The following is a 22,134-nucleotide window of genomic DNA, read 5'->3' on the forward strand; positions in this document are numbered from 1 at the left end:
CGATTGATAAATCGAGTCATTATCAACTCTTATATACTCATCTGACGGTTAACACGAGGATGACGAGTAAAAAGGTCGTTTGACACGTTGGTCAGAGTCGAAAGGAAGGGTTGTGTATAATCCATAAAAAGATATATATTGGGGATCGTAAGGGAAAGGATTGATCGTGCGATACCTTCGAGGATTATTCATCCTCGACGATACCGAACTTTAAGGTACATTGTTGATAACAACTGCTGATTACGCTACGCGACTGATCGATAGGATGATATCAAGCCTTATATACTGGAACAATAACAAAGGAGGTCATGTGTATCTTTCACAAAAAGATATTTTGATAGTCAATCCGAAAATGATGAGACCAGGATTGATCGCGCGGCTACGAACATCACTTAAGCATCGTAACCAGCCTCATCGTACAGTGGTACGAATGATCTCGGACCACTTAACGAAGACTCAAATTATACTACGCGATTAATGGTGGACTGGAGATTGGATTTATATAGTCGATGGGATTAAGTATGTCACGCACATCGTGTGGCGAACATCACCTCGTCCCACTGACCGTGTAATACTGACTTATAGGTAAGAAGAGAACCCTTTCCTGAATGCATGAAGCAAAAATCGATCCTTAAGAATGAGGTATACGGCATCATCTCTAGAGCCAGGGTCCGGCTTACATCACTCGACACACGAGCCAATCAACATTTCCAGCGGCCCAATCAAACCGAACAAACCTGCCAAAATGATACCCTCGACCGGTTGCTCCTCATGTAGGATTTCATGACTATATTCTACACCTGACTACTGAACATAACGCAGGAGACAAAAACGAAGTGGCGATGGCTATTCTCCAAAAAGGTTTGATCGCGCGTCCCTTTCGAGACTTTGTTACTTAAAGTAAATTGACCTGGGTGTTTCTACATGTTACTCTTTTGTTTGGGTACTTAAGTTTGACCTGGTGGTATGATTTATCCCAATTGCAATCGTCCCACGTCTTTCACGAATATATCCTGCGGATGTATGTTATCCATTATCTAAGATAAATTAGGATAATACTTAAGGCTAAGGAAAGCGCTCCACATCCACTGAGCTACACGCTACACGATCGGTATATAGGTGTTAAATCGGCTTATAGACCTCTCTCAGAGGACCGAGCGGCATATCATATACACACGGGATTTTGAGGATGAAGTGGCAAGCGGGTCTGTGCGTAAAGACTACTGTACTATGAAGCGTGCAGCTATCCTTCTACGTAGTTGCGACCGAATCGATATATGACTATCAATGACATCAGGACTAATCAAGTAAGCCATTTCCATTTCAGCTCCTGCTGACGCAAAAAGCTGAAATAACAACCAAACAAAAAGAACTACAGCACTCGGTATTCCCAAATCGTCCCCGACTTTGGTACTGACCAAGCGATACCCACCTTAACTTGGCAGGGCTGACGGGATGCAGTGTTTTGGGTTCTATGACCGTAGATGGGTGTCTATCGTTATCAGGCAGAATAAACCTCTCTTGTGTAGGCTCTCTTTTTGGCGTATTGAATAATAAGATGTTTTAGAGCGTCTGATGTGGACGTCACGGGAGCCGCTCAAAGGTACTTTCAAAAAAGAGAAACCTCATTTAAGTCACCAAACTGATTTGCATTGTTGATTCGACTCAGAGTCAAATGCCATCTTGAACGACTTTTGATGTATCTTTTAAAGAGAGAAAACCTTAAAAACAATTGTCGAACAAAAGGATTGATCGCGCACTCCCCTTCTTCAGGGAGTATGCGAATTCCCCAGGCAGCCGACGGTCAAAGGCGGTCAACGCCAATAGATGATGTCGAGAATGATAAGCTCACGAGCATGTCCATGTTGGACAGGATGCCTTCCTTATGGAAACTCACAAGGTCAATAATCGACCTTATACGATCGCATCGATCGCTGATCGATGATGATCTGACTGAATGTGTGACTCAGACCGAATGTGGTCCAGCAGACTAAACTACGCGATCGATTTATCCTAAATATAAATACATATATAAAGGTTGTATACGTATAGTTCTTTCACGTACCAGTAAAAGATACATCTATCTACCCATCGAAATCCTATTGAAAACTGAAAAAATTTGATTGATCGCGTGTCCCTTTCAGAAACATTTTAGACCCCCAATCTCAGCCAGCATGGCGGATCACAGACCTATTGTCCGTTAACGCCCATTGAGCGGGCACCCCACCTTGGGGCGAACACCCATATACGTTCTCATACCACAGACCGATAAGAGACCCATTGAGATAGATACTCTGTCTATCCCAATGAAAGATAGTCCTGACAGAAAGGTCTTAAGACCTAGGTGGCCCTAGCCGTTAAGCTACGCAATCCTTGACAATCTGGAGAAACCAGACCACCACAACATGGGAATGACTTATGTAGATGTTATACGACGACTGAGACAATGTGCAATGACTGAATTGGGCAGAAACAAAAAAGACAGATCTGATGATTCCACAAGAATTGATCGCGCGTCCTCATATCCTAGGCTACGAGGTATGAAGGGGAGCAGGTGAGAGTACCCTGTGTTGCTCAGCTAAACGTAGCCTCGCTTGGTATCGCTCTCCACAAGAGAACATACCGATCTCGCTGCACGACAACGAGATTCATCCAGCACTGATCAATGTGTTGAATGTAACATCAAAATAACGTATCTTGATATCGTACTAGGATCCCTAAGCCTAGGAGTCCTGGCGGTTCCGACGTGCTCTTGAAACATAGGTGTTTCCATACCGCTACGCTACGCGACCTTGCAAGTGGTTATCATTGCATTCAAAAGTCATCCTCCTCCAAGACCGGCCTTGCCTTCCGATAACGGATGACGAGAAGCGGCGAATACCGTCATTCTTATCTCTTCCAAATGCTCCTTATCTCTCGTACACCCTAAACACATGTGGGCAGGTCTTGGCATTCTACGAAAATAGCGCTACTCACAGAGCATTGGTACCTTTTGTGAAACTTTACTTTGGTATTATTGACCGTCTCTCGCAGACATCGCTCCTCCAAGATCCTGCTTCAGTACTCGTGCCCAATGGTTCTCCGCGGGCGGCCAAGGCGATTAACGGAGAATCTCGAGTACAGGATATAGCCGATCCTAAGCGTATATCGGTATTTCAACACAAGTCACCTCACTCCTTATCTCTCTCTGCACCTGTGATGCCTTCATGTCGCCCTTCCCCAGGAGGGCGGCTATTGTAATGAAGGCTGCACGGAAGGATACTGTGCTTTTGTACCAGTGGAAAACCCTGAACCTTCTCACAAATACTCATAAGCCAATTCCTCGAATGTGATCATCTCTTATCTTCTCGGCGTATATCCCTTCTCGTCAACTGGGTATGACACCTGACCCTCTGGAGGATCGCAGCAGTACCCTTTTTAGGCGAGGTGATTTTCCCGAGAGAGAGGAAAGCTCCATCGATGTCAGTGTGGCCGCTGCAGCTGGGCCTTATCTGCACGAACGGTTAGGTCCGAAGGATGTCATGTTCAAAGATAAGAGTCGTCGACTAGCCAGTGCGATATAAGTGAAAGCACTGATATACCTCTCACCTTAGCTCCCTTTTCAAGAACCTCAACTCTTTCTCGGAAAGATCCGTTGATTGACTTACGTGCACCGCAATTCCAGCAAAATGTCCCAAATCCACTATAACGACAAATCACCTACTGAGACTGATGAGAAGGCTCCTCATCACCTCACGGTGATGGACGTGTCCGATTACCCAGATGATAAGCAAGTCATCGCGGAGAACGGGAATACAGTGACAGTAAATGAAGTCAGAGTAGCAGAGGAAGCGTAAGTCCTTTTGTGGCATGTCGATACAATGTACGAACAGTATGATCGGAAGATTGATGTATCTAATGGCATGGTATTTAGGATTTTGGCAGAAGGCGAATTCACTGAAGAAGAATACAACCGTGTTAAAAGGAAGACAGACCTTCTTCTTCTCCCACTCATGTGGTGGATGTATGGTATACAACAAACAGGTGAGACTTCACGTTAATCACTTGGGAGGACACTATGCTAACTTCTGTATCATAATCAGATAAGACTGGTCTCGGAACCATGGTGAGTGGAGCGCCGGAAGGGCACCACAATTCGACCTGAGGGAAAACGCTGACAACCATCGTCTCGAGTAGAACCTGTACGGTGTTCAAAAGGATACTGGTATGCATGGTAACCAGTACTCTCTATTGACTGTCATCTTCTGTAAGTCCCGTGTTGTCAGTGTTAGATTTTAAAGCAGACAACTGATTGGATCTGAGTGTAGATGCCGCATATGGTCTTTTCGAATTTCCATCTAACGTCGTCCTCCAAAGATTCAGTGAGTTTACGCTCTGTCACTGTCGGTCATCTGGTTGGAACTGACGAGCCTTCTCACCCACAGACATGGGTAAAACCTTGACTATCTATATGTGAGTGATTGATATTACCACGAGACCGCAGGGAAAAGACCTAATTATCCTTCTCGTGTAGGTTCTGCTGGGGTATCATCGTGCTCTGTCAAGCATTCCTCCATTCATGGGCACCTTTCATGGTCTTGCGATTCCTTCAAGGAGCTTTCGAATGTACCATCTCACCTGGTTTCAATTTGATCATCGCATCATGGTATCTTACCCGAGAGCACAATGCTCGAGCTTTGGTGTTCCAATCTGCCAACGCCGGATGGGGCATCGTAGTCGATCTCACAATGTACGGTATTGCCCAAGCAGCCGAAAAGCATGAAGGAGGATTTGCAGCTTGGAGAGGTATCGCCGTGTTCTTAGGTGGTCAAACCCTTCTGGCAGCAGCAATCGCTTGGTTCATGCTCGGTACACCTAACGAAGTCCGATGGCTCTCAAAAAGAGAAAAATTGATTGCCTGTGCTAGGGTCATGAGCAACAACGCTGGTACAGATTTGACTGGTAGGAAGACTTGGAAATGGGACCAAGTGATTGAGGCGTTCAAGGATCCGGTCATGTACTTCCAATTCGTCAATGCATTCATGTCCTGTGTCGTAAGTCCCAGGTCATATCTGTCTGAGATTGAATTCATAATCAATGGAATACTGACAATTGATTTTCCCCCTCAGTGTAACGGTTCTCTCACTACTTTCGGTATGTTTTGGCTCATCGCATCTCCAACGTAATCATTAGTGCTGATCACCGTTACACATCTACAGGTACTGTCATCAACAAATCATTCGGTTTCACCGAGTCTGAAGTCATCCTCTATACCATTCCCCGAAGTGTCGTCTCAGTACTTTGGTTCGTGGTAGTCGGATATACCACGACCAAGATCAAAGGTACAAGAATGTACTTCATGATGGTATCCTGTTTGTTCCCTTTCGTCGGTGTGAGTTATATCATGATAGTAGCCTATTTATTCAGACCAGCTAATCCTTACCGCCATCGTATTCAGCTATTGGTAATCGCACTTTTACCATCCGACGTCAGTTACAGATGGATCAAGTGGGGAATGTACCTCATGTCGGTGACGTGAGTATCTCTAGACCCATCCAATAAGCAGACAACAAACATACAGTACTGATTTGTCATAATCAGTTTTGTCATCCCCATGTTCTCAGCCTGGTCCCTCATCTCCTCCAACACGGCTGGAAGAACTAAGCGAAGTGTAATCAGTTCAATGTGTTTCATCGCTTACTGCACTGGTAACATCGGTGAGTACCATTCGGATTTTAATTTGAATCCCAGCAAACGGATCTGGGCTGATATCTGTGCAATGTAGCCGGTTCTCAAGTGATGAAAGCGAAAGACGCACCACACTACATCCCTGGAACTATTGCCATCGCTGCTTGTATGGGTGTTGAATTCGTCACTATCGTTGTCTGGAGATTGTACCTTGTCTGGACGAACAGAAGAAAACAAGCCAAGATCGAAGCAATGGGATTGACCCAAGAAGAAATCGAAAGGAAAGGTCAAGAATTAGGTGCTGAAGATACCACCGATATGAAAAATCCTTTCTTCATGTGAGTGCTCATAGTTTCGACAAAGATCAAACCATTGTATAGCGCTGATCACGGTTCACCGGTTTAGCTATTCGACTTAAGCTTCGTTGCGGAAATTACTTGTGAAGGATGGCCTTCGGCATAGGGTATTGCTTGGGCGAATCTGGCTGGCTTTGGAAATATGAGACAGGTGATGTACATCGTGTTGTAGTGTGGTTAGCGGTCGTAGTGGTCAATGGTAGTAGTTGTAGGCGTGGTAGTCGTTGTAGTAGAGTGTCGACGTAGTGGATTGTAGTTGTATTGAGCCGTTGTAGCAGTTCTCGAAAGACTAAGTTGTTAGTTAATAGTTAGATTTTAATTCTGAATGCAGCTATAGATCCAAGATCTGATGACCAGATGGCGAAATGGATGTACAGCATCCATGTTGATTCCAGATTTGCGAGACCTCTTCCATGGACAATTCTCTTCAATGCCTAGGCGACACTAACACACATTGACTAAGCATGGATGAAATGAGGTTCGTTGGGCTTGGTTACATTCGCCCGCAAGAACGCTACGGTATCCGCGAAGATAGGATTCTTCTTGTGGATCTCGGTCAAGGACTATATATCCCATAAATCAGCATAAATCCGAATCGAGGGACGTTTTCGACCATGGCAAGAAGATGAGGTGATGGTCAAAAAAGGTGAGTAGGAATGGGTCATGGAAAACTCGGGTAGGATCACTCACAGATTCTCGTTCATACCGCTCTACAATGGTAAATCTCTGGAGATTGTTTATATCCTGGCGTAATGAAAATTCCAACGTTTCTGGATCCTTCTCATCTATCATATGAATCATTACACCAAGAGGATTAGTATCTCCAATTGTTCTCATTCAAGTGTGCTTTATCGAGCAAGCTTCTATCCTTGTTGACATCGGCCTGGTCCCAAATTACTTACATATCTTAGCAGCTTCCGACATCCGCGTCTTTACAGCTTCTATCGACTCGGGCTTGACCTCGACAAATACGACTACTATGTATACCATCGTGATAACTACTCTTAGATGCGCAATATAGGTCGACTTCCGTTATGATGAATCGCAAGATCCGTTGATGGGTGTTCATGCTCTCTTCGAGATGACTTGGTTGAATACTGAGCAACTAATCTGACATGAGCGGTAATTCACCGGGCCGACCAGTACCGGATATATCCATCTAGCTTGAGGGGCTCTCCTAATCTCATCCCAATCGAAACGCACCGAAAGGTTCAGCCTACATTGCTCAAAAGCACTGCGCTGGCTAGGTCAGTTCGAGCGTTGGCGGTGGCATCTTTGCTTTGCCAGCAATGCGCAATCTCGCATTCAGCTCTTCACTAGGACTTAAATCCCCTGCTAAAAATATTGATCGCGAGTCTCCTCCCAATGGTAAGAGACAAATTCGATTCCCTCAAGCGGCACATGATCTCGACCTTTGGCAAAATGTTCCACCTAAACCAGTCAATCGCTTAACTGGTAGGTCGGTTCATTGGTCCTTTCCGACCCTAGCGCGGTATCAGGAAGGATCATTTATCATACCTGCCATTGACACTGTAGGCGTAAGTGGCAATTATGTTCATACAAGATCAGTCGTGCGGAAGCGGGCTCCCACACGTAGACCAAGTTTTTAAGCGTCGACATCTATGTCCCCTGGGGCATACTGACGACGCTTGCTTTTTGAAAGAATCTGAAACCGATGGTGGTTCTAACCGCTAAGCTACGCGATCTTCTGATAGAAAGCAAGCTCAAAGATTAAAGGAGATGCAAGTGTCAATTAAGATTACATAGTACCTCATTGAAGCAGATTTCTAGGGTCAAGGATGATGTTGGTGTATTATTCGGTATCTGCGTTGGAAAGTCCCAAAGCCAAAACTGATCGCCAAGGTATTGCATAATCAGTTGGACACACCAACAGAGAATGGCGACTATTTGCGTGACATTCATTGAGATCAGCACGAAGTCAACATGGGCGATGTTACAACTCTTGCGTTTTAGTCACTAGTATCATGATCATCGATCATACGGTCAAAACAATACAAGGATAGTTGTTGGTTCGATTGGTATATGGCCGTGTCATTCATATGCATTACAATTCAGTTTGTTTATTCCCATTTCCGTCAACAGAAACGGTGGTATATAATATATAAAATGCAGGTATCTAAATCGCCCTTCTCTACCTATGAACCATTATCCTTCAGGTTACTTTGATTAATTGTCATTTCCGAAAACCCTATCCATCCTCGTTCTTATAACCCCTCTCATCCCATTACTCTCACCACCTATCAACCCCTTCAAATCATCCTGCAACTCCCTCAATACCAAACTCTCTTTACTTCCTGATCTACCTACACTCGAACTTCTCCTTCGCCCACCGGAAGATCTAGACCCCCTAGATCCTCCGGATCTTCGAGATCTATCAGGTAAGTCAAGATCCATTTCGTACGAGTATTGAGACTTCTGTCCGTCATCCTCATCACCGTCAAATGATCGTTTCTCATTATCCGGTAATAAAGCGTGTCGGATGAGTAATTGGGTGAAAGATATTAATGATATTGATTCGAGTATTTGAATCTGTATGTTCGATATTGCTTCAGAAGAGGTCGAAGGGATATTTGAAATTATCGTATATAGATCATTTATAATTTCGACGGGCTCATTATTCTCATCTCCTTCATCTTGTTCCAATACCAATTTACCCAATTCCGCTCTATCATCTAATTTATCATCCTTGAATACCTCCCAGGCGTTCGTCAATCCAATAAAAGTCGATATTATAGTTCTAACCACTCTTAGCAGTCCCAGAGATCGAGAAGCTAGTATTGGAGTTTTATCAGAATCAAACAAGTTCAAAGTCCCTTTACCAGCTTGATCATCTTGTTCTATCGATTCTAATTCCTTTTCCAAATCGATTCTCTCGTCTTCTGTAGAAGGTATCAACAATGTTGATAACAATCTGGGATGAGATAGGGAATATCTGATGTTCTTCAATAATCCAATGGCATGAATCGAGTAATCTTCTAGAACGATATTACTTTGACCTAGGGAGCTGACCAACCCGTAAAATATATCCGTGACCAATTCTAACTCGTTCAAAGCGGGAAGGGACAAAGTCGATTCGCCGTCCCATAACATACTTCTGAGAAGCTGTTGATTGACTACTCGAATGAACGGAATCAAATCTGTCCTGACGAACGAAGTCGTATCGGGTAGCGTGAAAAGAAGAGCTTTGATGACTAACAACATCCCACACCAAGCGTCGTGAGTTGAATTACCATTTGATGAAGTAGGTACAGCGATCTTTCCATGTTCAGCTTGGACCACAATGACATTGTCGGAATAAGCAGCTAAGGTTCCCGATATAGCCAATTTCTCAGCTGTCAGGGGGTTACTAGCCAATGCTAAGTGAAGAAGCAATATACTGGATATGTGTAAGGGAAGTTGATCGTTGGTTATTTTCGTTCTGACCAAAACTTCTAGGGATCTCCCGATAAGGTTGAACCCTTGTACTTTATCTAACCATAGTACGTTTCCATTGGTGGAAGCCAATTTACTTAGTTCGCACAAGACACCGATGATCATACTAAGGTTACCGATAAATTCAGGCTTATGTCCCCTGATTATCGAGTCAAACACTATGTCAGCAGATTCAAGGGCGAAGATGGTTGCAGCATCGATCAAGGATTCTCGGGAAGTAACATTCGATGCGGTGGTATCGGAAGTTGACATAGCTTGAAGCAGCAAGTACAGGATCCTGAGAGCAGGTTGGTGAATCGCAGGTAACTCGTAGTGTCGTAAAGATACTACAGGCGGGAAAGACTGGGAGTTGACGATCATTGCCATAAACGAGGAGAATTGCCGTAACAGTTCAGCATCCGGCTGCTGTTGCTCTTCGATATCTAGAGCAGTCTCCAAAATCACCGCTAGTATCGACAATCGGTCCACTTGAATGGCGAGCATTACGTCGCCTCCTCGATATTCTTCGGCAATTGTCTCTGCTATAGCTACGCCAGCTCTCAGAGCCGCATTGATTGCTAGGTTATCTCCTTCTACCCAAGGTGAGATGCACTCTGCTAATTGACGGAACGATCGAGTGAGGGATATATCGGCATCAAGCATTGACCAGTTCAGGTTCAACAGATCAAGCGCAAGGTTTACTGCAGACTGCTGGGTAGCGGAACCTTGAACGATGACGGAACCATCTATAGATACAACGTCAGCTTGTCAAACAGGAAGGAAATGCTGCATTTGCTAGCTCACCATAGAGGTATGACCTTCCATATTCTCTTTCAGAATCTAATTTGATAGTCTTCAACTTCCCCAGATTCCCACCGTTCGCAATAATCTTCTTACTCTGATCTTCATGCAATTCAGGTACACAGCTATTATGACAGCTCATAAGGGTGGTTTCCTGCAAAGCAGAATTATTCCTGAATAACGATAATACCAATGTTCTAGCCTTGGTTTCTATGGGGTCCTTGCCATCTTCCTCCAAATCATTGTTGAGAGCATAAGATAATTCCGAGGACAACAGGGAAGTAGCATTCGCTTTGGCTTGAACCGAGTACGCATATTTCTGTATCCTCGAAGCGAAATCTTCTGAATGCATCGATAACGAGAATGAGGGTGGAGCAGGGACGATCCGGGTGGCTAAGTCGAATATCGCTTGCCAGAAATCTGAGTTCTTGCGCAAATGAGAAATAGCTTTATCCGCTCCTGCCGCTCTCATTATCGATTGGAGGTAGTTGAGTACGGCTGATAAGGTATGAGGCGCTTCTCGGAAGGTCGTTTCCCATGATGTGATCTCTTCTACGGCGTATTTGAGCGTTCCTCCGACTCCTTCTCCATTGATTAATCCGATACAAGCGAGTACGCATCCTGGTTGGGTTGACACCATCGTGGATAATAAATCCCATACAGCAGCTCGTACATCCGGATCGTCTGTTCTTGTTGCCAAGTCTGTGAGGTTCTCGCATGTCTGGGTAGGACTTCGAAGCATGCTTGCCAAAGAAGGTTTGTGGGGATCTTGACCAATGACTTCCAAGTATACTCTAAGGGTCTTGAGGATGTTGATCACATTGCTGGTTTGAGCGGCAGGCGTAAAAGCGATCTCGAATAAAGCATCTACCAATTGAACCTTATCACCCGAAGGAACAGCAACGGGAATAGCGAGTAGGGATGCAGGTAAGGCGATAGCGGAAGTGCCGATCATTGATGAGATCCGCATTAGGGTTCCGAGGAAAGACAAAGTTTCGTCGAGACATCCTACCACTAATTCAGCATCCACATGTCTTCTGAAACCAATCAACCGGGGAATAAGGTAAGAAGCTTGAGTGATGGCGTCTACCAATGGTCGATAAGTCAATGGCGAAGTCGAGGTGATGAACAGATCGATCAGAACTTGAGCTGCGGGTGAAGGTCCACTTCCATCCGCCGATAATGGATGACTGAGAACGGTATCGAAAATACCAACGAGGGAAGACGATAATTCGTATTTCTTCGCTACGTCTTTATATCTCCAGGCTGAGAAGTTGTTCCAAATATCTGCAAAGACAAGGTGTATCGCTGATCGCAGAATGACCACATCGGAATCGGGAACATGATCCGCATTTACGACCAGAGTGTGTACCAGGCGGAGTACAGCTGCAGTGAGGATATGTTCACCTTTGACCGAATCCGCTTGGACAAGTGCGATAACGCTGCCTCGCTTCTTGCCAGTGACGTCGAAGAAGCCCGACGATCGAAGAGCAGGCCAAACATTCGATTCCGGTGAAGTTATCAGGGACTGAATGATATCGATAGCGTTGGGCACGACCGATGAGTTGAGTGTGAGCTCGTTATTTCTACTATGCTGCAACACTGTTAAGGCGAGGTGAAGTAGCGTCTGACCCGATGTCAGATGATCGTCCGGATTGAGATGAGTGAGGACAGTGGATTTGACATAAGACGAAGACTGAAGCACCGAATGCAAGAACTTGATACCGGCTGCTAGGATTTCAGAAGTATCAAGTTGTATATCCAGGTCTCGAACAGAGAGGTACACGCTGTCGGGCGGGTTAGCGGAGTCGGCAGGAGCTCGTTCTTCAGCGGATTTCAGGCCGGCAGCGGCTTCAAGTATCTCTAGAAGTAATGGCCAGCCCGAGATGATCTGATTGATCCACATGACTTGAGACGAGCTAGTGGTGGGCAATATAAACCCTCTGGAACCCTTTGGTATACTCGCACCACCAGGGAGGATCAAGGTCTTGACCGCTTCTACAACTTCTTTTCCGTTCTCATCCTTCCCAACGTATTTGCACCATGATGGATCGACAGTATGGGTAATGGTAGGTAAATTCGTGAAATAATGTTGAACCTGAGCAGCAGGATCGGTACCAAAAGCGTCGGAGGATGTCTCTGTCGGGCTGGAGCCGACCAAGGCAGAAAGCACACGAAGCAGATGCACAGGTTGATAAGGAAATTGACTTCGATCGAGTATTGAACGCCTTTCATCATACGGAAAATCGGCAATCCAGTAATCTGCAGCGATAAGTGAGGATGTCGATGTTGAGCCCTGGATTGAGATGAGATGACATCAAATCAGCTGGAATTCACACATACTGAGCCACCAATAGCTAGAGAAACTCACACCTCCAAAAAGCAGTTCCCAACTTCGATATAATCCTGGTTTATCGGCGATACTTTCCAACTGAATAAGTTCAGATAGACCGATCAGGAGGTCTAAGGCAGATGATGTCAGCTAAGAAGTGCGCGAAGCGTAATGCACAGCTTACCCTTGAACACTTTTCTTTGGAACAATCCCACATCCATCTCACCACCACCCAGAGAGATATCTCTCGTAGATTCCAACAAAGGTCCAGAAAGTATCACTTCCAACCAGGGGAACAAGCCGGACGGCAGCCTCAGAGCTCTTATAGCCATATCCTGCCACGTGACTGAACCATCCTCAGAAAGAGGAGCCTTATCCGAAGGGAGCGAACGAAGTATGATTGCCCATGCTAAGCAAATTATCGACATTGGCCAGATAGGTAGAGGTGTAGAGGAAAGTTCAGGTTCGGGATAATGCGGTATCAGATCATCGGAATAATCTATTATGAATTGATGTATCGATTCTATCTTGTCTTTGTTCTGCAATATCGTTTCGAAAGCTTCATTCTCTTCTACTGGTGAGACGATTTGATTGAGACATAATGATTCTAGACCGATGATTACCATCAGATCTCTTATACGGATAGATTTCCTCTGACATTCCATGTCGTTCTCCCATATCTCTCTGTTCGATTGAGAAGTACCGAAAGAAGACATTATGGTACCCCTTATCAGACCTTCTGATATGTTTGAGAGTCGATTAGGAGTCTGGTAAAGGACGATGAAAAGGAGAGTGAGGAGTTGTTCTTGTAATCGAAGTTGGTGCGTTGCCCTATATACACACAGCATCAGGTCATAGCTCTCACACCAAGAGACAAAACGGGAGGTCAGCTTACCAGAAAAGAGCATTAGGGCCTCTCTGCTTATCGTTCAAACTCATTTGAGCCAAATTACTGAAACCCCTGAACAGGCCTTCTATGTATCTTGAAGAGTCTTCACCGCCTATTATATCGATTCTGAGATCATTCGATAATTGTCCCAATTCCGAATCATCATCGGTGGATAATTTGAGTAATGCCAAGACTATCTGAGGCAATGCCAAAATTTCCTCTGAATACCATAATATGATTCTATCCAATATCTTGTCTTTATCTTCTTCCTTCTCGATGTCTACTTCATCTAAGCTGAATGTCTGATATGACCTGATCAGGAGGTAACTTGAGATCTCATCTATGTTTGATATCTCGGACAGTCTCAATGCTAATGACTTTACTGGATTATCAACCTGTATTGTTATAGATGTCTGGGGCAGGACGAAAGATGGTTTGGAAATGGATGATTTGAACTCATTCGAGGAAGACGCAAAGGGGGACCATGGCGTTGACAGTTTCTTGCTGTGCCATGTTATCAAAGCTCGTAGTTTGGGGATGGAGATGGTTGAAGGGTCTGACCGAAGGAGGGTATCTCTGATGGTGGTGAGTGGACTAGTGGGATGAAGGGAAGTAAATAAGCTGGCATATTGGGTGTCTGCTGAGATTAGCTTACCATAGGTAGTCGTCCAGATCCAGAGCTGTGGATGGTCCTGCTTGAGGTTGAACCATATTTCTCGTGGTGTCTGCTTGTGATTCTGTGAGTTTGAGTAGTCTGCTACATGAATATGTTGAGGATGTTTTGTGAAATATCATGCCTGTATCAGCGGTACGCGAAGTTGTGAAGGAGTCTGACACGTGGGGGCTGACATGACGTGTAAATGTTTTTTCATGTTATCAGTCGGCAATCATCCTCTCCTTTCCTTTCCCCGCATCACACATGCCAATGAACCCTATCAATCTCTTCTTCATACACCTTCATCATACACCAACTTGACCCCTATCTCGCCAGCTAACATAGCGAAACATCCTCACACCATGTCGAAGTATCCACCAGCAGGAGGAAGTGGTCCCACCATCTTACCACCTATACATGCCGAATCCAAACGAGATAGGAAGAGGAGGGAGACCGTCAACAAGATTGAAATGCTACATGATGAAAGTTGGAGGAATAGAGATGAGTAAGTATCAGCTGCCTATACCAAGCAGCGTCCACATTGTTTCATGTATCTTGGAGCTGAGGAGGGACGAAGGCTGATCATTCATACGCCATATATAGGAAATTCTCAGCATTATATAAAGAATATCATCTCGAAAACAAATCAGTCAATTCACAACCTCCAACATCAGCGAAATACCTCTTGAGGGTGTATCCTATATCAATCGAGAGAGATGCGTTGTTGGAAGCTGCCGAAATAGAATATCAGTATAAGTGAGTCTGAGATTCCAAGATGATCTCTTGTGTCTTTATTAAATCGGCAACATCATCATGATCATCCACTGTTATCGTAGCGTATACTGACCATAGGGTTGATCACGTAGAGCCGGTCAAGCTAAGAAGATGTACGAGTCGGAGAGAGAATCGATCGAAGCTCAATATTGGGATGCCCGCGATCAAGTTCGTCAGAGGTTGTTAGCTGCAGTAGAAGATAGGAGGAGGAAGTTGAGAGAAGAGAAAGAAGGTGGGGATGTCGTGACGGGTGAGTTCCTGCAATCACATTCAATAACTTGTCCTGGCTTATTCCCCCATACCATACTAACACAACTTAATACACTCTATAGATACCCTCCTCGAAGCTCAAATCCGACCACGTCCCACCCGTAAACTCCCTTTCCGGAATCGCTCGACTTCCGCCCTCGCCTCACGCGGTGAAACTCCACTTAACAGTAATCCCACTCCCCCAACTACCAATAACAAAGATGAAAATACCAATGGGGTCAAATCTAGTGACATACTCTTACATTCCCTCCTTTCACCTTCACTGGCAATCATCTCCACAGACGATATCATATCCTCTTCGTCAAGTTCACTCGTCGTTCATCCGCCAATCAACGGTACTTTAGCTTACACCGCTCAACAACCGGGTAAAAGAGGACCGAGGGGTAAGAACGCTTTGGCGGCAGGGGATAATGGCGATACGATCAAAGATGGTTTAAATGCTCCTGGTACAGCCACAGCATTAGGTATAGCTTCAGGACAAGTTGCCAATGGTGCTGGACCCAGGTCTAGAGGTGTAGGAGGTACAAGAGATCAGGCGTTGACTTTAGGTAGAAGTTTGGCGGATCTAAGTAAGATGACGCCCGCGAGTCAGTTGGAGGTGGATAGTGATTGGGCGAGAATGCAGGGTAATGGAGGGAGAGTAAGGAGAACGAGAGGTGATTAATTAGGAGAAGAGGTGAATATATCGTATCTCCACTCTACGTGATGTCTCTCATAGACCAAGACCTAGCTCTTAGATATCATACCCCTTTTTATCATTTTCTGTATCATGTGATGTGTAATTCAATATTCCTGTTTGTATACCTCTGATGTATTTTGTGATACCTCTTGATATACCATCGGTTTCAAACTTCAATTGTTCAACCAAGTGACCCTGAAGTTTCGAACAGTAGTCGATTATACCTAGCATATCATTCGCATTCATTTATACCAAAACTAGAAAGAAGGGATATATGAACAACTGAGAGAAAGAGGTAAAGGTGGGTATCGATATGATAATTTCTTTATCTGTTGATGTCTACTCTACTCGTAAGACAAAGACACAGGCGAAAAGAGATGAGCAAGGGATCAAAGGCGTATAAACACATGAAAAGACGTTACGGATGGACATTAAGGAAAATATGATATAGCAATTGCAGAGACAATGAGACGCAAATCACAGAAGGTGATTGATACTTTTGAAGGTATATATTTGGTGTGGTATAAACTTCAGATAATCCATATCTGATTTGTTTATTTATTTACCTAGACCGAATCGTTTCTTTTGCTGCAATAATACAAGGCATGATCAGCTAGGGCTCATTTTGATTCACAAAGAAAGAAGAGGGCAATGTTCAGGCAGAGCAGAAAGCAAATAAAGCTGAGGCACATGTCGTTTGATGGCTTGAGGGAAGAAAAGAGCGTCCAATGACGATGAGAGATCACTGCCAAACCCACACTTACACTTCCTTTCTCAGGAGTCAACGGTCTACCCGATTCGATCCTTCTCTTCTTATCTTCCAATTCTTGTCTTTGTTTCTCCAGTGCGTCCTTCATCTCTCTATGTCTCAAGTAAAGTTCCTCTTCGGATTGTTTGAGTTTCGCTTCCTTCTCTTGCACTTTTTGTTGGAAGACCATCTTCATCTCTGCTTCCATCTTGGCGAGTTTGGCTTCGTGCATCGCTCTCTCTTCAGCTTGTTTAGCGGCGGGGCTATGACAAGTTTAATGACAATCAGCTGATCGTCCTACTCCCTGTGCGACGCTAGCTGATAGAATATGAGAACACCCACTTAGTTTCCTTGAATACACTCTCGTCTTGAGCCACACCCATAGCTTTCAACTTATCAGTTCGGTAATTCTCATACAACACATCGTTGGTATGTTCTCTCAGCTCTTCCATGTGGGTTCGAACAAGCATCTGACGAAGTTTAACGAAATCGCAGTGGTCTTCATTATCAACTTCGATGACACCCCATGGATAAGCTCTACCTCGCACTTGTCGTCCATCAGGAGATGAAACGAGGGAGTCGGAACCAACGACGGCGAAGGGGACTTTGCTCTATGTTACATAAAGGAGTTGTCAGCGTTATGAAACTTTGATTCTGAATTGTCAACCTACAATGATCTCTTCATTCTCCTGGATGGTCTCCTCATCCTCATTCTCATATTGAGGAGGTTGGAAGATTCGAATACCATGATGAGCGATATCGGCGAGGATCTACGAGCAAGAATATCAGTCAGCTAGCCTAGGTGTCTTGTTACCACAGTGTATAGCTATGATATCAACTTAACAGTACTTACTCGTTGTTTGAACAATGTGATCTCATCATCAGTCATAGTATCCGCTTTAGCGATGACAGGGATCAGGTTGACTTTAGTGTGAAGTCTTCTCATGAATTCGATATCGATGGGTTTGAGTCTGTATATATCACATACATAAGCTAAGATCTGCCTTTAACAAGGGGAGATTACAAATAACTTACGAATGACCAGTAGGTTGAATGAAGTAGATACAAGCGTGTACCCTATTATCGACCAATTTAAGTCTATTGACTCTATTTTCTTGTTCCAAATAAGCATCGAATCGAGCTTCGATATTATCTACGATTGGCTTCCAGCTACAAAAGACACTTATCAGCTTCCTGATCGAGCCTCTGGGGATTGGGCAGCTAACCTTTCATCGTTGTTTACGAAATCACCAAATCCAGGTGTATCAACCACCGTCAATTTAAGTCTCACCCCATTCTCCTCGATCTCTATTGTTACGTTGTCATTCCCATGAATCAGCTCAATACCAAAGGAAGATCTGTAAATAGACATACCAGCAGAGATACTCTCGATTTGTACTGTCTTGCCCCTATCTTCACCTGGTGCAGGTATGTTCTTCGGTTGATATAGCTTGGTTTCGAACAATGTGTTTATAAGTGTTGATTTACCCAGACCGGATTCACCTATATCCCATAATCCATAGATCAGCATGCGATATATGGTAGGAGCCTGGTGGTCTGTGCGAAATAAGAAAAATACACTTACCGACTACCATAGCGACGAATTGGAAACCACGTCTGATCACGACCATACAATCGTAGATCAGCTTACTTATCCATTGCAAATTGAGAACAAAAGAGGAGGCTGACTGACCTCACACTCCTGCGATGAACCTGATTAGGTAAATTACTGAACCCAACCCAACTGGCCAATTTCTTTCTTGCTGGCTGTTGTTGAGCTGGGGCCGTTGCAGATCCATTGATAGCGACTCCAGGCTCACTTTTGACGGGATAAGCAGATGGACTGATAGCTCTGGAAGATATCAGAGTGTCGTTCCCGCCATTTGGGGAAGTGACGGCTGATGATCTGCCATCACCGTTGCATGAGAGCGAACCGTTACCGTTACCGTTGGCTGAAGGTGAGTGAGGGGCGTTGTCGTAGTATCCCTCTGACATTTTGGAGAACAAGAGAGTGTCAAGGTATAGGAGAGAGCGTATGGATATGGGATATGGTATTTGAGGATATGGTAAGGATTCAAAGGTATAAGGTGTAAGGTATAATATGGTGGTCTGGTATAGATGGATTGAGACTGAATGGACAATGAAAGCACAAACCACGTCGAATGATAAAACCACCCACCACCAAGCTAACACGCGCACGGGGCACCATCCCAACGTAAATCAGTGACCACGCGACTGCCACATCACGGTATTATCCCCCCAAATCACCGATCCCCCACCAAGTCACTCTCTTGTCCTTCGATATCTTGGTGTTCGATTTCAACAATTATGCGATTGTAAACATCGTCGTCGCGATACTTGTAGAAGTCATCATCAATCATAGACACAAAACCTTGCTGATCAGCTCGAACAGAAAGCATACAATACAGTCATTCCAGGAAACAATCCACCAAAATCAGAGGTCGAACACAACTTTAGAACAGCCAATCTAGATATCACTCGTCTTCCTCAAAAATGAGGCTCACTCCAGATGTAAGTCTATCCCTAATCTGTAACATCAGGTACATGTGTGCTGCATATTAACAAAATCGACTCGCAGTATGTATCAAAAGCACCCTCAGTTAGTTTAGCGTCTTCCCTTCGTCACCGAAGCAATAAATCGTAAATCTCGGACAGTGATAGCTGAACAGGTCTATTACCATAACACAAATAGCATTTAAATCCACTGAAAGAACGTGAATTGGAGTTGAGGGGTGGGTGCATCTTCCTTCTCTCGGAGAACATCTGGACAAGGGGGGGTATATCAAATTAACAGCTGACAATCGTTATTCGATGTGTAGGTTTGCAAATACCTGTTATCGAAAACTTGGCATCCCATCAAGGATCGTATGACACCCTCAACCTGACTGATAATTCAATAACGGTATTGGGTAATATACCTCATTGTGAGTCCAGCTCCTCCCTATCAGCGATGATGCCAAGCTGATATTTTCCTTGCTCATTTCACATTTAGCACCGCGATTAACAGCTATACATGCCGCTCAGAATCAAATATCAACAATCAGCCCGTCATTACCTCCTAATGTAAGTTAATGATCCTACGCAATGTCTTCGTGTGAACGGATTCAACTGAAACTGACAAAACCATGATTCATTAGATACCTAACCTCGTAACACTAGGTCAGTTATCGTTTTCGCGTCGCCGAATCTTCTAGCTGACTTCGTTAACAGTCCTCACCAACAATGCTATCTCATCCCTCTCCACTCTTCTTCCATTAGAATCCTTAACATCCTTACGGCATTTGGTATTGAGGGGGAACCCGGTGACGGAGCATGAGCATTATAAGGAGTTTGTGGTGTGGAAGGTGAGTTTACATCTCCTCCTGTCTCCATCTTCCCATAAGGAATGACGATATCCTCGGTGAAGAGCAAAAATAAACCTCTTTATCATCCTCCACATATACATCTCGACAATATGGGTCTCATAAATCATCAATCTCTATAAAGAATCTTCCGTTCACCGTACTGACTACCCTATTCTGCCCTCAGGTGGCCAAAGGCAACCTTCACGTCCTAGATTACACCCGAATAAAAGATTCACTTCGTGAACAATCTAAGAAACTTCTTTTGGACTCTTCGACGGGTCTACCGAACAGCTTAGCCCATCAGTTATCTATTCCTACTACCTCATCTGTATCATCATCGGCGTTCAGCTCGAATATAAACAAGAATGCAAGTATCGCGAAAGGAGGTAAAGGAAGATTGATGACTCCCGATGAGAAGCGACGGGTGGTGGAAGCTCTGACAAGGGCAAAGACCTCAGAGGAAGTTAGGAAGTTGGAGAGGATGTTGGCGGATGGAATCGTTCCGGAAGGTGGGGTAGAGGAGAGTATAAAAGAGGGAGTTAATGGATCATAGCTTTCAAAAAAATCAGAAGAGAGGGGAAGGAGTTGGAATAGACGATACAGTATGTCAACCAAAACGCTGTTAGAACGAATAACACAGCTACAATACAATCCGATACAGTAATCTATCAATATCAATTGATACATAGACAAATAACAAATAATGATAAATGTATAAATTGTTGTTAACCAATAAGCAATACACCCATTCCTGTGTTTCTTTTATGTGTACATTATTCGCGCGCAGAATTACCTTTATCTAGGTACGATAAATAGATATACATAACTATTCTGAGTATATCACAGACAAGTAAGAAGTATCCCTTATCTCCACTTGACTCTATTTCAACGCTTCCACCAACCAACCTTTCAGATCCTCGATCTCCTGAGGCGAAGATGAATGTGGTAATCCCTGATAACTCTCAAATCTCACACCAGGTCTTTGGAATGTCGTCCCCTTGGAAAGCAAGGGGAATCCCAATTTCTTGGTCAATAATTCTATAGATTGTTGACCATCTAACAATAACATTTACATCAAGACCATTTTAGCATAAGTCCTCAGTGATGAATCGTTTGAATGGACGTCATATTATGTTAACCAAGTGAGGTTTAAACAATCTAGTCCACTTACATTCGTAATTTACTACTGGATCAGCCGTACCGTGACCCCAGAAAATTGGAATTTCATTTGCATGAGCTGATTTTATCTAACATCACATACATATTAGTGATCTACTCGTTTATCAGTCGAGTTGAATTGTATGTAGATATGGGGAAGAAATTTATAGTGGAAGTGAGGCGAAAACTCACATTTTCAATCTTATGATTCAGCCCTACCCAAGTTGACAGACCTACTGCCCCACCCAATTTCCGCTTGGAGGTCAAAGCTGTTAATATGGAAATGACACCTCCCTGGGAGAAACCACCTAAGATTATTTTGTTTTCTGGTATACCTGCGTCTACCTCGTTCTGAATCAACTTGTCCACCGCTGCTACCGACGCGAGCATTCCGGATTCGTCATCGTAAGTTGAGTCTGTGAGGTTGTCCAGGGATGAAAGATCGAACCATCCTGGCATGGTCATTCCTGCAATCAGGGATAGGATATTATCAGTGATATTTCTAGCATGATGACTTTTAACAACGCAGAATGAAGCAGTGAAAGGAGAATTAGAAGGTGGGGGGGTGTGAATGAATGACTACCACTCACCACCATTCAACGTTATTGGTATTTGAGGCGCATGAGGTAATATCCATTTGACATTGGGGAAAGAGGACCATAACATCTTGGCAACGGGTAGCCATCCGTGTCCTATGTATCCAAATAGTATACACACAGTTAGTAATGCAGCTCATAATTTCCTTTTCAACCCCAATAGGAGGTACCACAGCGCAAGTGTCAGAACCGAAACCTACCACTATCGCCCAGACCCTATGGATAAATAAATTTGTCAGCTATCCCAACCAATTCTCAAAGGATCAGCTTACATGCAAGAAGATCACTGTAGCTGTGTGAGCCTCTTTAGGCGATACTTTGAGATGTTTCAATTGAGAAGCCATGTTTCCCAAAGACGAGGTGGATGAAGATCGGAAAGGTATAGGTGACTCGAAGGTTATCGGTTTGAAAT

At 44.2% G+C, this 22,134-nt stretch overlaps 7 protein-coding genes and 1 non-coding gene across 8 annotated transcripts; 3 read left to right on the forward strand and 5 right to left on the reverse strand.

The window, feature by feature from the left end:
- Positions 1–1,370: 1,370 nt before the first annotated feature.
- On the reverse strand, positions 1,371–1,483 carry L199_001913. The gene has a single exon (XR_010449949.1). It is a non-coding gene; the product is annotated as a 5S ribosomal RNA (ribosomal RNA).
- Positions 1,484–3,668: 2,185 nt separating this feature from the next.
- On the forward strand, positions 3,669–6,009 carry L199_001914 (uncharacterized protein; the record flags this gene model as incomplete). The annotated part of the gene is made up of 12 exons (XM_064887666.1): positions 3,669–3,832; positions 3,914–4,023; positions 4,083–4,105; positions 4,177–4,246; positions 4,308–4,361; positions 4,425–4,452; positions 4,514–5,033; positions 5,109–5,133; positions 5,199–5,371; positions 5,438–5,514; positions 5,581–5,696; positions 5,765–6,009. The coding sequence occupies 12 exons, from the start codon at positions 3,669–3,671 to the stop codon at positions 6,007–6,009; spliced, it is 1,605 nt and encodes a 534-aa protein (XP_064743738.1).
- Positions 6,010–6,481: 472 nt separating this feature from the next.
- On the reverse strand, positions 6,482–7,013 carry L199_001915 (uncharacterized protein; the record flags this gene model as incomplete). The annotated part of the gene is made up of 3 exons (XM_064887667.1): positions 6,482–6,586; positions 6,714–6,808; positions 6,926–7,013. 3 exons carry the CDS (start codon positions 7,011–7,013, stop codon positions 6,482–6,484), a joined length of 288 nt encoding a protein of 95 aa, XP_064743739.1.
- A 1,197-nt stretch (positions 7,014–8,210) lies between these two features.
- Positions 8,211–14,188, reverse strand: L199_001916 (uncharacterized protein; the record flags this gene model as incomplete). The annotated part of the gene is made up of 6 exons (XM_064887668.1): positions 8,211–10,201; positions 10,260–12,552; positions 12,628–12,719; positions 12,773–13,419; positions 13,484–14,071; positions 14,133–14,188. 6 exons carry the CDS (start codon positions 14,186–14,188, stop codon positions 8,211–8,213), a joined length of 5,667 nt encoding a protein of 1,888 aa, XP_064743740.1.
- Positions 14,189–14,494: 306 nt separating this feature from the next.
- L199_001917 (uncharacterized protein) lies at positions 14,495–15,840 on the forward strand (the record flags this gene model as incomplete). Its single annotated transcript, XM_064887669.1, has 4 exons — positions 14,495–14,637; positions 14,736–14,888; positions 14,999–15,156; positions 15,239–15,840. The coding sequence occupies 4 exons, from the start codon at positions 14,495–14,497 to the stop codon at positions 15,838–15,840; spliced, it is 1,056 nt and encodes a 351-aa protein (XP_064743741.1).
- A 573-nt stretch (positions 15,841–16,413) lies between these two features.
- On the reverse strand, positions 16,414–18,598 carry L199_001918 (uncharacterized protein; the record flags this gene model as incomplete). Its single annotated transcript, XM_064887670.1, has 10 exons — positions 16,414–16,443; positions 16,620–16,866; positions 16,946–17,214; positions 17,275–17,373; positions 17,457–17,574; positions 17,639–17,773; positions 17,830–17,911; positions 17,978–18,106; positions 18,189–18,220; positions 18,297–18,598. The coding sequence occupies 10 exons, from the start codon at positions 18,596–18,598 to the stop codon at positions 16,414–16,416; spliced, it is 1,443 nt and encodes a 480-aa protein (XP_064743742.1).
- Positions 18,599–19,117: 519 nt separating this feature from the next.
- On the forward strand, positions 19,118–20,521 carry L199_001919 (uncharacterized protein; the record flags this gene model as incomplete). Its single annotated transcript, XM_064887671.1, has 8 exons — positions 19,118–19,135; positions 19,203–19,223; positions 19,317–19,356; positions 19,444–19,548; positions 19,617–19,687; positions 19,762–19,783; positions 19,835–19,968; positions 20,153–20,521. The coding sequence occupies 8 exons, from the start codon at positions 19,118–19,120 to the stop codon at positions 20,519–20,521; spliced, it is 780 nt and encodes a 259-aa protein (XP_064743743.1).
- Positions 20,522–20,848: 327 nt separating this feature from the next.
- Positions 20,849–22,066, reverse strand: L199_001920 (acyl-protein thioesterase 1; the record flags this gene model as incomplete). The annotated part of the gene is made up of 6 exons (XM_064887672.1): positions 20,849–21,024; positions 21,140–21,215; positions 21,319–21,593; positions 21,717–21,818; positions 21,923–21,938; positions 21,995–22,066. 6 exons carry the CDS (start codon positions 22,064–22,066, stop codon positions 20,849–20,851), a joined length of 717 nt encoding a protein of 238 aa, XP_064743744.1.
- Positions 22,067–22,134: the final 68 nt, after the last annotated feature.

Source organism: Kwoniella botswanensis, chromosome 1 (assembly GCF_036426115.1).
Source record: "Kwoniella botswanensis chromosome 1, complete sequence".
Classification (NCBI taxonomy): Eukaryota; Fungi; Basidiomycota; class Tremellomycetes; order Tremellales; family Cryptococcaceae; genus Kwoniella; species Kwoniella botswanensis.